A 14,934-nucleotide genomic window follows, 5' to 3' on the forward strand; every position below is an offset into this window, starting at 1 on the left:
TTAGCTGTAGAGGTGGGTAGAGGTCAGAGGTGCCAGGGAAGCCGGTTCTCGTCGAGCTGGGCAGTCAGATTCCGGAGGAAGGACTTGCAGCAGACCGCAGTGTTCTTAAGATGGTGCCTGCGGATGCAGGGCGACTACTCCGTAGTCACAAGGGAGAATCTTGAAGAAGAAATCTTGATGTCCTTTCGTAGAAAGTCGTTTCTTGATTCCAAAGATGATCTAATTTGGAAGGGGGCCTGCTCCTACCTTTATCTTGGAAAAGGGGGCTGGCACGCGACTAAGTCCTGCCCTATGGGTGGGACCAGGAGGGGGGTGGTTACACCCCTCTCCTTTGGCGGGCTTTCCCCAGCTCAGGGGCTGGTGTGCCCCTGGAACTGGTTCAAGCCGGCCTATGCACAGTGAGCACCGGGGTGCCACTTGCAGTCACCTTCCTCTGTAGCCCTGCCTACCTGGAATACACAAAACCCTGTCTGGGACGGTGCTGGCACCGCCCCTGGCAGGAAACCCTTTGTCCTTGCCTCCTGCTCTGGGAGGACTCCCAGCAGCAGGAGGGCAGACTTGTGTCTCGGTGGCAGCATCCATTTTGTGGATGCTAAGGCTCTGTCTGACTTTAACCGGGGTTACAGGTTACATCCATGTCGTGTCCCTCTAGAAGGGTGAAATGCTAACCCCGTCGCCAGAATTGGCGAGGGGGTAGTATTCCAATTCGTATGACACCTTACTCGACATGTTTTGATAAAGCGATACCAGAGTTGGCATATAACCGCGAGGATTATAATGCACTTAAGAGTATATGGTATGCGATATCATGGAAACGGCTAAGGGATGGATCCCGAAAGCCGCAGACAGGCTCAGCTCATGCCAGAGCACCATCTCACACGATTCCAAGCACTCTGCCTTCAGGATTGTTAAGGCCTGCCATAGGAGTGACTGATAGGAGATCTGTGTGTCCATTTAAGTTTAGATATAGGAATACTATATCTATAGCAAAGGGTGATTACACCACCTTGCCCCAGCTGTCTTGCAGCCAGTTGTGTCAGATTTAGTCAGTCCAGGGGTGGCATAATACATGCTGCAGCCCCTGGGAGACTTCTGGGTGCACCTCAGCCCTGGGTACAGGGACTTGAGAGGGCCCAGTGCCAATTCAGTATCTGGGTACAATTTGGATTAAAGAGAACAGCTAGGCTGTGGGTCTGATTAGCAGGCCCACAGCCAGGGAAAGTCGTAAACCAGTGAAGCAAAAAGCAAAAATCTGGGTGATCATAGCATTGCAGACCCTACTCTCCTACAAGTATGTTTTGAGCAATAGGGATTTCCTCAGACCTATTTGCAATAAAAGACAGTTGGCATTGTCTCCAGTCATGGGCAGGACTGCATTCTCCAGAGAATGTTCTCCGTCTGTGTTGTTTGGGGTAACTCCTCTTTGCCTTTACACCAATTCCACTGATTCACATGACCCTTCAGAATGTCAAGAATTCCAACATCCTTGTGCTGATTCTAGTAATTCTCTTCTTGCCAAGATTGATGACTCTGATCCTTCAGTAATAACTTCCCAAAGCTTACACATGGTCCAGCTATCCAGATTCAGCAGGAAAGAGTGCTTCTCCAACGCACTGCGTAGCTGCACTTAAGAGTCTGTTACTCCAGTATTGGAGCTGTCATAGGTCCACCAGCACTGGGGGAGAGAGTAGGAATGCCATACCGTTTTAAATGTGCCCCTACAATGCTTTCTCCTCCTAGACAATGCAGGAACTTTGTCTACTGAGATGCTTTGTGCCAGAAGTTAATACAAGGCCTCCTCCCCCTCACCCCCCTCCCCACCCACCCACTCGGTGCCTGGAAAATACACGTAATCCTCAGCCATTACATTCTTTCTTTTTTTTAAAGAAATCTTTTTTATTAACTATTGCATCATACAGCATTTACCGGTAGAAAATGCATTTTGAGTTCAATACATAGCAAAGTGACAAACTAAAGGCAGCAATACTTGTAACATTTTTATTTATTTATTTATTTATTTTCGGAGTTTTCTATAGCGCTGGCCAGACCTGAGGGTATCGGAGCGCTTAACAATCGTTCTGGAGGGAACAGGTGAGGAGTAGTACAGCACAAACATTTCTCGATGTGGCCCAATATACATTCACCTTTCATGCAACTGGGTTAAGGCAAAGAACGCATGCATCACAGTAGACCCTGGCTAAGACCCCGTGCCCCTAATCACTACATTCCTGAGTCCACTTTTGTCATGCAGTTTCCACTCCATTGCACTCTACATTCCATCGACTTCAAAAATGTCTCCGCTGCTGTTCTCATATTTGCTATTTTGTACAATATCTTTCCTATGGTGTTTAGTGTGGCCATCATAATAATAGAGGATTAACAAATAGCAGCTCTGGAATTCTAAGTGTAGTTGTGTCAAGAGTTTATACATTATTTTATTCCCATAACTTGAGTTAAATGCTGCTAAATGTTGTAAGTACAAATGCAATCAACCTAATCCTTTAAAGTATGGTCTTGTGGTCATTCTGATGTAATTGCAAAGTATTACTCCTGTTGGGCTATTCTGAACATTCACCTTATATCACTTGATATGTTTCAGATGTATGATAATATAGCATCCCTAAAATTTGAAGAAAGTGAAAATGAAAGGATAGAGGCCACTGCAATGATTTCAGCAGAAGGAGAAGTGATGGCCTTCCGAAAGGCAATTGCAGCAGAAGGACGTGTTGAAGACTGGATGACTGCTGTTCTGCAGGAAATGAGAAGAACCAACAGACTCATTACCAAAGAAGCCATTTTTAGATATTGTGAAGACAAAAGCAGGTAAGGCAATGTGTCTTGGGACTATCCAGAATATCCTTAATTACTGACACTTCCGCCTATTCATAAAATGATTTTCAGTTGTGAAAAAAGGGTTAAATCTTGCTTGTTTGGTTCATATAACCGAGGCCATGTCAGAAAATCTAGGTACGCCATCTGTTTTGTTTATGTTAGTTTTTGTTAATGCTCACAGATAGAGAAGATAATAAAAGGTAATGCATTAGCTCGCCTTAACTTGCTAGCAATAACCAGAAGACAGTTGGTTTTGGGTTCATCAACATGAAGAAAGGGTAAATTAATACCGTAGTGGTGGTATGAGGCCACAGTGCTCGATTTCATAAAGTAATGCGACACTGGCAATGACCTCCCTAAAAGTGGTTCCTTTAAATCATTTCACCACATGGTTAGCACCAGCGCTACTTCCTCCACTACAGATTTGTGCAGCATAATTAAGTCCAGCCCCTTCAGGGATTATTCCCTATGTCCAGAACAGGACATTTGGGGTGATTGTGTTTTGTGGCCTTCAGGAGGGGCCTAAGAAATTTAGCTGGAGTGCAATGGGTTCTACATGTGTCAGATGTGAAAAGCACACACACATCCCCCACCTTATCTAAACTGTAATATAAAAGTCCTATGATTGTAAATTACGACTAATTAAAATTAATCAGTTGACTGCAAGAGAGGTTGTTCACCTACTGGACTTAATTCCTCTGAGTATTGCAAAATGATGTCATCTGTCCTAATGCTTTGTGACCTAGTTACGTAGGTGTTCGAAGATGTATATTGGGACAAAGGTTTAGTCCAACTTGCATTACAGGAACTACATTGATATTGATATTGGTTTAAAACTTGCATGCGCCTGCTATTAGTACTTATGTCAAATAGGAAACAAGCTACTATTAACAAATGCCTCAGTTCTGAACTGGCAGCCTTTATTGAGAGAAGATCCCTCTTGATAGTTAAATCATTCCTTTTAACAATCAGAATGGTTGTTCTAGATGTTCCGTATGGTTAGGCTTCTTATATAACAAAATAGCCCCATTCATTCTTTTAGACTCAACAATTACATTTTAATACAGGCGGGTTGCCAAAGAACAAGAGCAGAGATGAATGCTCTTAATTTCTGCAAGGTGTCTTCTGCTAATTCATCCCAGCAACATTTTTTCTCGACATCTTTATTCTTTAATAACATGTCTAACATCAGAAAAGTAAGTGCAATAATCCTTACAAAATTGTCTTTAAAATATGAAATTAGTATGCAAATTGATTCTCATATAAACTAGATGAGAAATGGAAGTAGGTCACAGCAGTTATCTTGTGAGGATCTGTAATCAAATCATTTACACAAAAACCGAGATATTCCGTTGTCTCATTTTCTAATTTGCATTTTTCTGGTTTCAGATTCTTAACTGATTTCAACATAATCATAACATTTATTCAAGTGCCTCAAACAGTACAGAAAAATAAACATATTATCCAGATAAATTATAGCTAACTAGTTAAAAAAAATGTGGGTCAAAAACAATTCATTTACTATAGAAAAGTAGCTGGGGCATTACAGAGTCATTTTGGCATGGACCTGTATTGCTGTGATGAAGCAGTATCCTAACTGGTATTTTTCACGTTTTGCCTTTCCCAGTATGTTAAGGTATGGCACCAAAGGTGCTAGTGCCACTTATTGCATATTTCCCAATATGCAATAAGTGGCACTAGCACATTTGGTGTTATATTTCATTTGGTGAATATTTGGCAGCCTATCATTTATCCAAAAATATCACAAATTGAATGTAATGTAAGGCAGTTCTTAATCCTTGACTTTTCCCTGTATTTACTTGCTTTTCATTGATTCAAAGAGTCAAATCTACCTTCTTCTTAGTTATAAAAAGTGAAGAGGCACCTACAGTTGAGTGAGAATGATAAATAATGCCATTGTTTAAGTTTTCATGATGGTGATTGTAGGAGAGTAGGGTCTGCAATCCTATGATCACCCAGATTTTTGCTTTTTGCTTCACTGGTTTACGACTTTCCCTGGCTGTGGGCCTGCTAATCAGACCCACAGCCTAGCTGTTCTCTCTATTCCAAATTGTACCCAGGTACTGAATTGGCACTGGGCCCTCACCAAGTCCCTGTACCCAGGGCAGAGGTGCACCCAGAAGTCTCCCAGGGGCTGCAGCATGTATTATGCCACCCCTGGGCTGACTAACTAAACAGACACAACTGGCTGCTTGACAGCTGGGGCAAGGTGGTGTAATCACCCTTTGCTTTAGATATAGTATACCTATATCTAAACCTAAAATGGGCACACAGATCTCCTATCAGTCACTCCTATGGCAGGCCTTAACAATCCTGAAGGCAGAGTGCTTGGAATCGTGTGAGATGGTTCTCTGGCATGAGCTGAGCCTGTCTGCGGCTTTCGGGATCTATCCCTTAGCCGTTTCCATGATAGCGTCAGACCATATACTTTTAAGTGCCTTATAATCCTCGCGGTTATGGTAACTTTGGTCTGACATTATCTAAACATGTCGTGTAAGGTGTCATACGCTTTGGAATACTACCCCCTCGCCAGTTCTGGCGACGGGGGTAGCATTCCACCCCTCTAGAGGGAGAAGACATGTTGGTAGCCTGTAACCCCGGTTAAAGTCGAACATAGCCTCAGCTCCACAAAATGGATGCTGCCACCGAGACACAAGTCTGACCTCCTGCTGCTGGGAGTCCTTCCAGCGAGGAGTGCTTGGACAAAGGGTTTCCTGTCAGGGGCGGTGCCAGCACCATCCCAGACAGGGTTTTGTGTATCCCAGGTAGGCAGGGCTATAGAGGAAGGTGACTGCAAGTGGCACCCCGGTGCTCACTGTGCATATGCCGGCTCAAACCAGTTCCTGGGGCACACCAGCCCCTGAGCTGGGGAGAGACCGGACAAAAGAGAGGGGTGTAACCACCCCCCTCCTAGTCCCACCCATAGGGCAGGACTTAGTCGCGTGCCAGCCCCTTTTCTCAGGATAAAGGTAGGAGCAAGCCCCCTTCCAAATTAGATCATCTTTGAATCCTGAAACTACTTTCCACGAAAGGAACTCAAGACTCTTCCTAAGATTTCTCCCTTGTGACTAAGGAGTAGTCACCCTGCAGCAGCAGGCACCAACCAAGCATCGCGGTTTGCTGCAAGTCTCTCCTCCGGATCAAGACTGCCCAGCTCGACGAGAACCGGCTTCCCTGGCACCTCTGACCTCTACCTGCATCATCAGCCACACTGAGATTCGTGGGTGTGACGAGACCTCGAGGGACCGGCCATCTTCAAGACTGCACGACGCTTGCCCAGCACGACCACCGAGGGACCCTTGAGTGAGTGCTTTGGGGTTTGAGAAGCCCCAACCCTGAGCAGCTCCAGCACCGAAGTCCAGCCCTCCAGCATCCACCAGATCTGCGTGGGGCCCTTCTGCTCTTTGCTGCTCACCGCGTTGTCCAGGACACTTGCCCGTTGGCTAGTGGCCCTTCTGACGACGAACCACAACGTCAACACCGCTGGTCTGGTTGCTCCAGACTGGCCCTTGCTCCCCTCCAACAGAGGAGCACCCCGGACCCTCCTGGTCCACTCCAGACGCCATTTTGAGTCCACCACGTGGGCTTGCATTTGCCAAGACTTGTTGCCCCAATCCTGGGTCCAGCGACGTCGACAGCAGATACCACCGTGGGACAGCTCGCACCTCCATCCTGGTCGCCGACAAATGCCTCCTGGTCCGAGAGACTGCAGAGCCCAGCATCGCCCACTCACCTGGTCGAGGTGACTTCGCCCGGTGCCATCCTGGTGCCCACCTAATCACTGGCTAGTGATTCAGAACTTGGTCCCCTCTGCTTACAGGTCTTCATCTTCATCGATCCAGGCTTGGATCACATCGAACATCTTCACTGGTCGCCTGCCAGCAACTTCTTCTTTCAGGCTCCATAGACTGCAACGACGATTCCCGACGTCTTTTGAACCCTATGCAGCCGCAGCCCCTGGGCTAGGTAACCTAAGCATTTCGGTGCTCCAGCATAGCTTAACTATCTAAGTGTCAGGATCCTTTGTCGTTTCAGCTCTACCTAGTCGGATTCGTCCGATAACACTAACTTTGCATTTACTAGCCTCCATAGACTTTGTTCCGCATCCCGCGTGAGAGTGCACACTCTGCACCCGATCTCCCTAGGCCTCCTGCTAGTAATCTAAAGGTTCAGTAGTCTAGTCCTAGCGATCCCAAAGCCTCTGAGAATAGTTACTTACCTGCTAGTAATTCGCATTCCACTTTTGTAGTATATGGTTTTTCGTGCCCCTCGGGCATTTGTGTAAATTGTGCGACTTTAAGTATTTTCTTAAGAGTTTTGTGTTGTGCTTAGCTCCCTGACTCATAAAGAGTTCAGGTTAGTACTGTTATAAATAAATATACTTTTATTTTCATAACAACTTGTGTGGTGTCCTTTCACTTGGTGTTCAAAGGGTAAATGTGGTGGTAAACAGCTGGCTTAACACGCCCTCTAGAGTTTAGCCTAAAGACTGCTCTTGTCCATGCTACTAGGATAGCTGGTCTATCAGGTTGACTTACAACCAATCATCAATAAGGGTTGTTTGGAATGATACATAGTGATCACTAGAATAGTGAGCACTGCATATCAGGCCAACTTCTCACATTGGTGAGCAGCGGTTGGGATTTGAGCTTGCTGTTGTTTTACCACACACGTATCCTAAGAATATCATTTGAAAGATCACATAGGTACCTAGGTACATATAACTTAGCTTAGAATACTCTGAGTTCTACTGAACCAGCTGTTGTAGTGTCATAGGGCTTAGCACACCCTAAACTACAACTCCTGCAAGGGATCAGTAGGTATACCCATAGTGTAGGTAAGTGCATCACTTACACCACACTAGAAGCATGTCTACCCCTGGAGAGTCTTCAGAGACTCCCCTAGTGGCTAGTGACCCTCCACAGGTCATCTCAAGATATGCAGCTCTCAGTTTCCAGGAGTTGAGACACTTGTGTACCTTCAGGAAATTGAAACAGGGGTCTAACCCCACCACTCCCTTTCTGTTAGGTCTCTTAGAGACATATGATGCTAGGAAAGCTTCTCATACAGATGGGAGTATGCCAGCCTTAGAGGGTACCCTTGGTGATCCAGACCTCCTTGACACTGAAAATGCAGTTGAGGAGGAGGAAGAAGAGGAACTCTCTGGGAATGAGGCAGACAATAGGCCTGAGCTAGTCAGCAGACTTACTAGGGCCAACTTAGACCTACTTAGGGAAGGATCTGGGGGACCCCCAGTACTGACCCTAATGAGGCCTAACCTTGGAGTTAGGAGAGATAGATCTCCTTCTAGGGACTCCAATAGATCTCTGCACTCTAATGCCTCTTCTCAGAGGAGAAGGAATTCTCCCCAGAGGAGATTGACTTCCCCTCAGAGAAGAGAGCATGAAGCAAGGATGAAACAAGCTAATCTAAGGATTGAAAGGGAAGAACTTGCCCTGGCCAAAGAGAAGCTTGCCTTTGCTAGAGAGCAGCAGATGAGTGGGATAGTTCCCACTGTTGGCAGCAATCTCCCAAGAGATAAAGAAAGGAGTTTAGACACTAAACACCTGAGTAAGATAGTGCCCCCCTTTAAACAAGGGGATGACATCCACAAGTGGATGGCTGCTTTGGAGAGGGCCTGCACTGTCCAGTGCATCCCCCAAAGTCAGTGGGCAGCTATACTGTGGCTCTCCTTTGAAGGCAAATGTAGAGATAAGCTCCTCACTACTAGAGTTGAGGATGCTAACAATTACCAAGTCCTGAAGAATACACTGGTTGATGGGTTTGGCCTAACCACTGAGCAGTACAGGTTGCTGTTCAGGGATACCCAGAAAACTCAGTCTCAGGATTGGTCTGACTTTGTGGATTGTGCCACTAAGGCTTTGGAAGGCTGGTTGCTGGGTAGCAAGGTTACTGATTATAGAGGGTTGTACAATCTGATCATGAGAGAGCAGATTTTAAATAACTGTCAGAACCAGTTGTTGCATCAGCACCTTGTTGATTCAGATCTGACCTCTCCCCAAGAATTGGGAAAGAAGGCAGACAGATGGGTCAGAACAAGGGTCAAGCAGAACCAGACTCAGAACCAGGGTGGTCAGAAGAAAGCAGACCAAAAGGGTAGTAACAAGAATGAACAAAATGACCAGAAGTCTTCAACAGGTCCCCAACAAACCAAAGAGGGTGGGGGTCAGGCTTCACAGCAGAAAAAGAAGACTCAAGCAGGCCAGTCAAAAAGGTGGTGCCAATACTGTAAAAGTAAATCTCACTGGTTTAGTGAGTGCACCAAGAGAGGAGGGCAAACTCCTACCACTACAGCCCCTAAGGCAACTGCACCCCCTAGTACAGCCAGTAGTGGTAGTGCACCTCCCAAGGGAATAGTTGGGTTAACCTTGGGAACTGAGGGGTCTGACAACTTAGTTGGCACACTCACTCAGGCTGTCCTTGTCTGTACAGGGGATGTGGATATATCCCCTGATGCAAGTCCCAATACTTTGGGCAAATACAGGCAGACACCTTTAATTAATGGAAAGATGGCTCAGGCCTACAGGGACACCTGTGCCAGTGTCACAATGGTGACACCTAACTTTGTGTTCCCTGGACAGATCATGCCAGGTGCAGATTACCTGGTGACCAATGCCAGCAATGTCACTACCAATCATAGTATGGCAATTGTTGATTTCTCCTGGGGAGGGGTAAGTGGCCCAAAGAAGGTTGTGGTTAGTTCAGACCTCCCAGTAGAATGTCTGTTGGGCAATGATTTAGAAACCTCCCTACGGTCAGAAGTGGAGCAGAGGACTCACATGGAAATGTTAGGCTTGCCAGCACATGTCCTTGCTGTGACTAGGTCACAGGCCAAAAGATGCCCCACTGAACAGGTGCTGGATCCTGGAACAATGGATCAGACACTTTCCAAGAAGAGGAGCAGTAGGGTTAAGGCATTGCCTTCCCCCTTGCCACAGGTTGGGGATCAAGTCTCTGAGGAGGCTGATCTCAAAGAACTGAGGGAAACTGAGCCTAAAGAGCTTGAACCTGATCAGGTTGAGTTTCTGGGCTCAGGGGGACCCTCCAGGGAAGACCTGGGAAAGGCACAGTTGGACTGCCCCTCACTTGAACCCCTCAGACAGCAGGCTGCTGCTGAGGCTGCAGGGAATGCCACAGGTACCCACAAGGTATACTGGGATGATGGACTCCTGTACTCTGAGTCAAGAGACCCCAAGCCTGGTGCAACCAGGAGGCTGGTCATCCCCTTGTCTCAAAGAGGTTTCCTTCTTACCTTGGCCCATGAAATTCCCCTTGCAGGTCACTTAGGCCAGAACAAGACGTGGGACAGGCTTGTCACACACTTTCACTGGCCCCACATGAATGAAGATACCAAGGAGTTTTGTCGCTCCTGTGTCACTTGCCAAGCCAGTGGTAAGTCAGGTGGCACAACAAAGGCCCCCCTCATACCACTACCTGTGGTGGGGTTAGCCTTTGAGAGAGTGGGGATTGACATTGTTGGTCCAATGGAACCCCAGACAGCATCAGGGCACAAGTTTATACTGGTGGTAGTGGATCATGCCACCAGGTATCCTGAAGCTATACCCCTTAGAACCACTACAGCACCTGTTGTGGCAAGGGTCCTAATTGGAGTGTTCTCCAGAGTGGGGTTCCCTAAGCAGGTCGTCTCTGACAGAGGTGCAAACTTCATGTCAGGATATCTGACTGCAATGTGGAAGGAATGTGGTGTCAACTACAAGTTCACCACACCCTATCACCCACAGTGCAATGGGCTTGTTGAGAGATTCAACAGGACCCTCAAAGGGATGATTCATGGACTACCTGAACCTCTCAGGAGGAGATCGGATGTCCTGATACCCTGCCTCTTGTTTGCTTACAGAGAGGTCCCACAGAAGGGGGTTGGCTACAGCCCTTTTGAGCTTCTGTTTGGGCATCCTGTAAGAGAACCCCTTTGTTTGGTAAAGGAAGGATGGGAGAGACCTCTCAAAAAGCCTGGAACAAACATTGTGGACTATGTACTTGGTCTCCGCTCCAGGATGGCTGAATATATGGAAAAGGCATCTAAAAACCTTGAGGCCAGCCAAGAACTCCAAAAAGCTTGGCATGACCAGAAGGCTGTCCTGACTCTGTACAAGCCTGGACAGAAGGTGTGGGTGCTGGAGACTCAAAGACAAATGGTCTGGGCCCCACACAATCATTGAGCAAAAGGGAGAGGTCACCTACCTGGTGGACCTTGGAACTCCCAGGAGCCCCCTCAGGGTGCTCCATGTAAACAGGCTCAAGGCATATGTCGACAGGAAGGACATGGGCTTGCTCATGGCCACAGATGAGGGACAGGAGGAAGAGAGTGACCCTCTCCCAGACCTGCTCACTCAGAATCCTGATGATGGATCAGTAGATGGTGTTGTCTTTTGTGGCAGCCTCTCTGAGCATCAGCAACAGGATTGTAGACAAGTGCTGCAATCCTTTAGACATATGTTCTCTCTGACACCCAGTCAAACTAATTGGTGTATCCATGAGGTTGACACTGGGGACAGTCCACCTGTCAAGAGTAAAATCTACAGGCAGCCTGATCATGTCAGAGACTGCATCAAGACAGAAGTGCAGAAAATGTTGGAGCTGGGAGTCATTGAGCCCTCAGATAGCCCTTGGGCTAGCCCAGTAGTTCTAGTGCCAAAGCCTCACACCCAGGGTGGTAAGAAGGAGATGAGGTTTTACGTAGACTACAGGGGACTCAATGCAGTCACTAAGACTGATGCCCACCCAATACCAAGAGCAGATGAACTTATAGATAGATTGGCCTCTGCCAACTACTTAAGTACATTTGACCTGACAGCTGGGTATTGGCAAATCAGGTTAGCTGAGGAGGCCAAGCCCAAGACAGCATTTTCTACCCCTGGTGGGCATTATCAGTTTGTGGTAATGCCCTTTGGTTTGAAAAATGCACCTGCCACCTTCCAAAGGCTGGTGAATCAAGTTCTCACTGGGTTGGATGACTTCTGTGCAGCATATCTTGATGATATAGCTGTCTTTAGTTCCACCTGGGAGGATCACCTGGTCCACCTGAGGAAAGTGTTAGAGGCACTGCAAAAGGCAGGTCTCACTATCAAGGCCACTAAGTGCCAGATAGGGCAGACACAGGTTGTATACCTGGGCCACCTTGTAGGTGGAGGCCAGGTTCAGCCATTGGAGAGCAAGATACAGGCCATCAAGGACTGGGCTCCTCCAACCACCCAGACTCAGGTTCGAGCTTTCTTGGGCCTGACTGGTTACTATAGAAAATTTGTCAAGAATTATGGGTCCATTGTGACTCCACTTAATGACCTGACAAGTAAAAAGATGCCAAAGAAAGTTCAGTGGACAGCAAGCTGTCAGAAAGCATTTGATGACCTAAAGCAGGCCATGTGCACAGCACCTATCCTAAAGAGTCCAGACTACTCCAAGACCTTCATTGTCCAAACAGATGCTTCTGAGTTGGGTGTGGGAGCTGTTCTATCTCAGCTGAATTTTGATGGTAACGACCAGCCCATTGCTTTTATTAGCAGAAGGCTGACCCCCAGAGAGAAAAATTGGTCAGCTATTGAGAGGGAGGCCTTTGCTGTGGTGTGGGCCCTGAAAAAGTTGAGTTCACACTTGTTTGGCACTCACTTAAGATTCAGACCGACCATAAGCCCCTCTTATGGCTAAATCAGATGAAGGGTGAAAACCCCAAACTACTTAGGTGGTCCATTTCCCTACAGGGGATGGATTTTACAGTGGAGCATAGACCTGGTACTGATCATGGCAATGCTGATGGGCTCTCCAGGTATTTCCACTTAGAGCAAGAAGACTCACCTGGTCAAGGTTAGCTTATTGTCCCAAAGTTTGGGGGGGTCATGTAGGAGAGTAGGGTCTGCAATCCTATGATCACCCAGATTTTTGCTTTTTGCTTCACTGGTTTACGACTTTCCCTGGCTGTGGGCCTGCTAATCAGACCCACAGCCTAGCTGTTCTCTCTATTCCAAATTGTACCCAGGTACTGAATTGGCACTGGGCCCTCTCCAAGTCCCTGTACCCAGGGCAGAGGTGCACCCAGAAGTCTCCCAGGGGCTGCAGCATGTATTATGCCACCCCTGGGCTGACTAACTAAACAGACACAACTGGCTGCTTGACAGCCAGATTTTTGCTTTTTGCTTCACTGGTTTACGACTTTCCCTGGCTGTGGGCCTGCTAATCAGACCCACAGCGTAGCTGTTCTCTCTATTCCAAATTGTACCCAGGTACTAAATTGGCACTGGGCCCTCTCCAAGTCCCTGTACCCAGGGCAGAGGTGCACCCAGAAGTCTCCCAGGGGCTGCAGCATGTTTTATGCCACCCCTGGGCTGACTAACTAAACAGACACAACTGGCTGCTTGACAGCTGGGGCAAGGTGGTGTAATCACCCTTTGCTTTAGATATAGTATACCTATATCTAAACCTAAAATGGGCACACAGATCTCCTATCAGTCACTCCTATGGCAGGCCTTAACAATCCTGAAGGCAGAGTGCTTGGAATCGTGTGAGATGGTGCTCTGGCATGAGCTGAGCCTGTCTGCGGCTTTCGGGATCTATCCCTTAGCCGTTTCCATGATAGCGTCAGACCATATACTTTTAAGTGCCTTATAATCCTCGCGGTTATGGTAACTTTGGTCTGACATTATCTAAACATGTCGTGTAAGGTGTCATACGCTTTGGAATACTACCCCCTCGCCAGTTCTGGCGACGGTGGTAGCATTCCACCCCTCTAGAGGGAGAAGACATGTTGGTAGCCTGTAACCCCGGTTAAAGTCGAACATAGCCTCAGCTCCACAAAATGGATGCTGCCACCGAGACACAAGTCTGACCTCCTGCTGCTGGGAGTCCTTCCAGCGAGGAGTGCTTGGACAAAGGGTTTCCTGTCAGGGGCGGTGCCAGCACCATCCCAGACAGGGTTTTGTGTATCCCATGTAGGCAGGGCTATAGAGGAAGGTGACTGCAAGTGGCACCCCGGTGCTCACTGTGCATATGCCGGCTCAAACCAGTTCCTGGGGCACACCAGCCCCTGAGCTGGGGAGAGACCGGACAAAGGAGAGGGGTGTAACCACCCCCCTCCTAGTCCCACCCATAGGGCAGGACTTAGTCGCGTGCCAGCCTCTTTTCTCAGGATAAAGGTAGGAGCAGGCCCCCTTCCAAATTAGATCATCTTTGAATCCTGAAACTACTTTCCACGAAAGGAACTCAAGACTCTTCCAAAGATTTCTCCCTTGTGACTAAGGAGTAGTCACCCTGCAGCAGCAGGCACCAACCAAGCATCGCGGTTTGCTGTAAGTCTCTCCTCCGGATCAAGACTGCCCAGCTCGACGAGAACCGGCTTCCCTGGCACCTCTGACCTCTACCTGCATCATCAGCCACGCTGAGATTCGTGGGTGTGAGGAGACCTCGAGGGACCGGCCATCTTCAAGACTGCACGACGCTTGCCCAGCACGACCACCGAGGGACCCTTGAGTGAGTGCTTTGGGGTTTGAGAAGCCCCAACCCTGAGCAGCTCCAGCACCGAAGTCCAGCCCTCCAGCATCCACCAGATCTGCGTGGGGCCCTTCTGCTCTTTGCTGCTCACCGGGTTGTCCAGGACACTTGCCCGTTGGCTAGTGGCCCTTCTGACGATGAACCACGACGACAACACAGCTGGTCTGGTTGCTCCAGACTGGCCCTTGCTCCCCTCCAACAGAGGAGCACCCCGGACCCTCCTGGTCCACTCCAGACGCCATTTTGAGTCCACCGCGTGGGCTTGCATTTGCCAAGACTTGTTGCCCCAATCCTGGGTCCAGCGACATCGACAGCAGATACCACCGTGGGACAGCTCGCACCTCCATCCTGGTCGCCGACAAACGCCTCCTGGTCCGAGAGACTGCAGAGCCCAGCATCGCCCACTCACCTGGTCGAGGTGACTTCGCCCGGTGCCATCCTGGTGCCCACCTAATCACTGGCTAGTGATTCAGAACTTGGTCCCCTCTGCTTACAGGTCTTCATCTTCATCGATCCAGGCTTGGATCACATCGAACATCTTCACTGGTCGCCTGCCAG

At 48.2% G+C, this 14,934-nt stretch overlaps 1 protein-coding gene across 2 annotated transcripts in view; it reads left to right on the plus strand.

Annotated features, from left to right (window-relative positions):
- Nucleotides 1-14,934, plus strand: part of DNAH10 (dynein axonemal heavy chain 10) — a 2,445,728-nt gene that overhangs the window by 1,016,669 nt on the left and 1,414,125 nt on the right. For both annotated transcript variants that reach the window (XM_078667623.1, XM_078667624.1), the window contains one exon: nt 2,600-2,823. In XM_078667623.1, coding sequence (XP_078523749.1) covers nt 2,600-2,823 — 224 coding nt within the window. The remainder of the gene's footprint in view (nt 1-2,599; nt 2,824-14,934) is intronic.

Source organism: Lissotriton helveticus, chromosome 11 (genome assembly GCF_964261635.1).
Source record: "Lissotriton helveticus chromosome 11, aLisHel1.1, whole genome shotgun sequence".
Taxonomy (NCBI): Eukaryota; Metazoa; Chordata; class Amphibia; order Caudata; family Salamandridae; genus Lissotriton; species Lissotriton helveticus.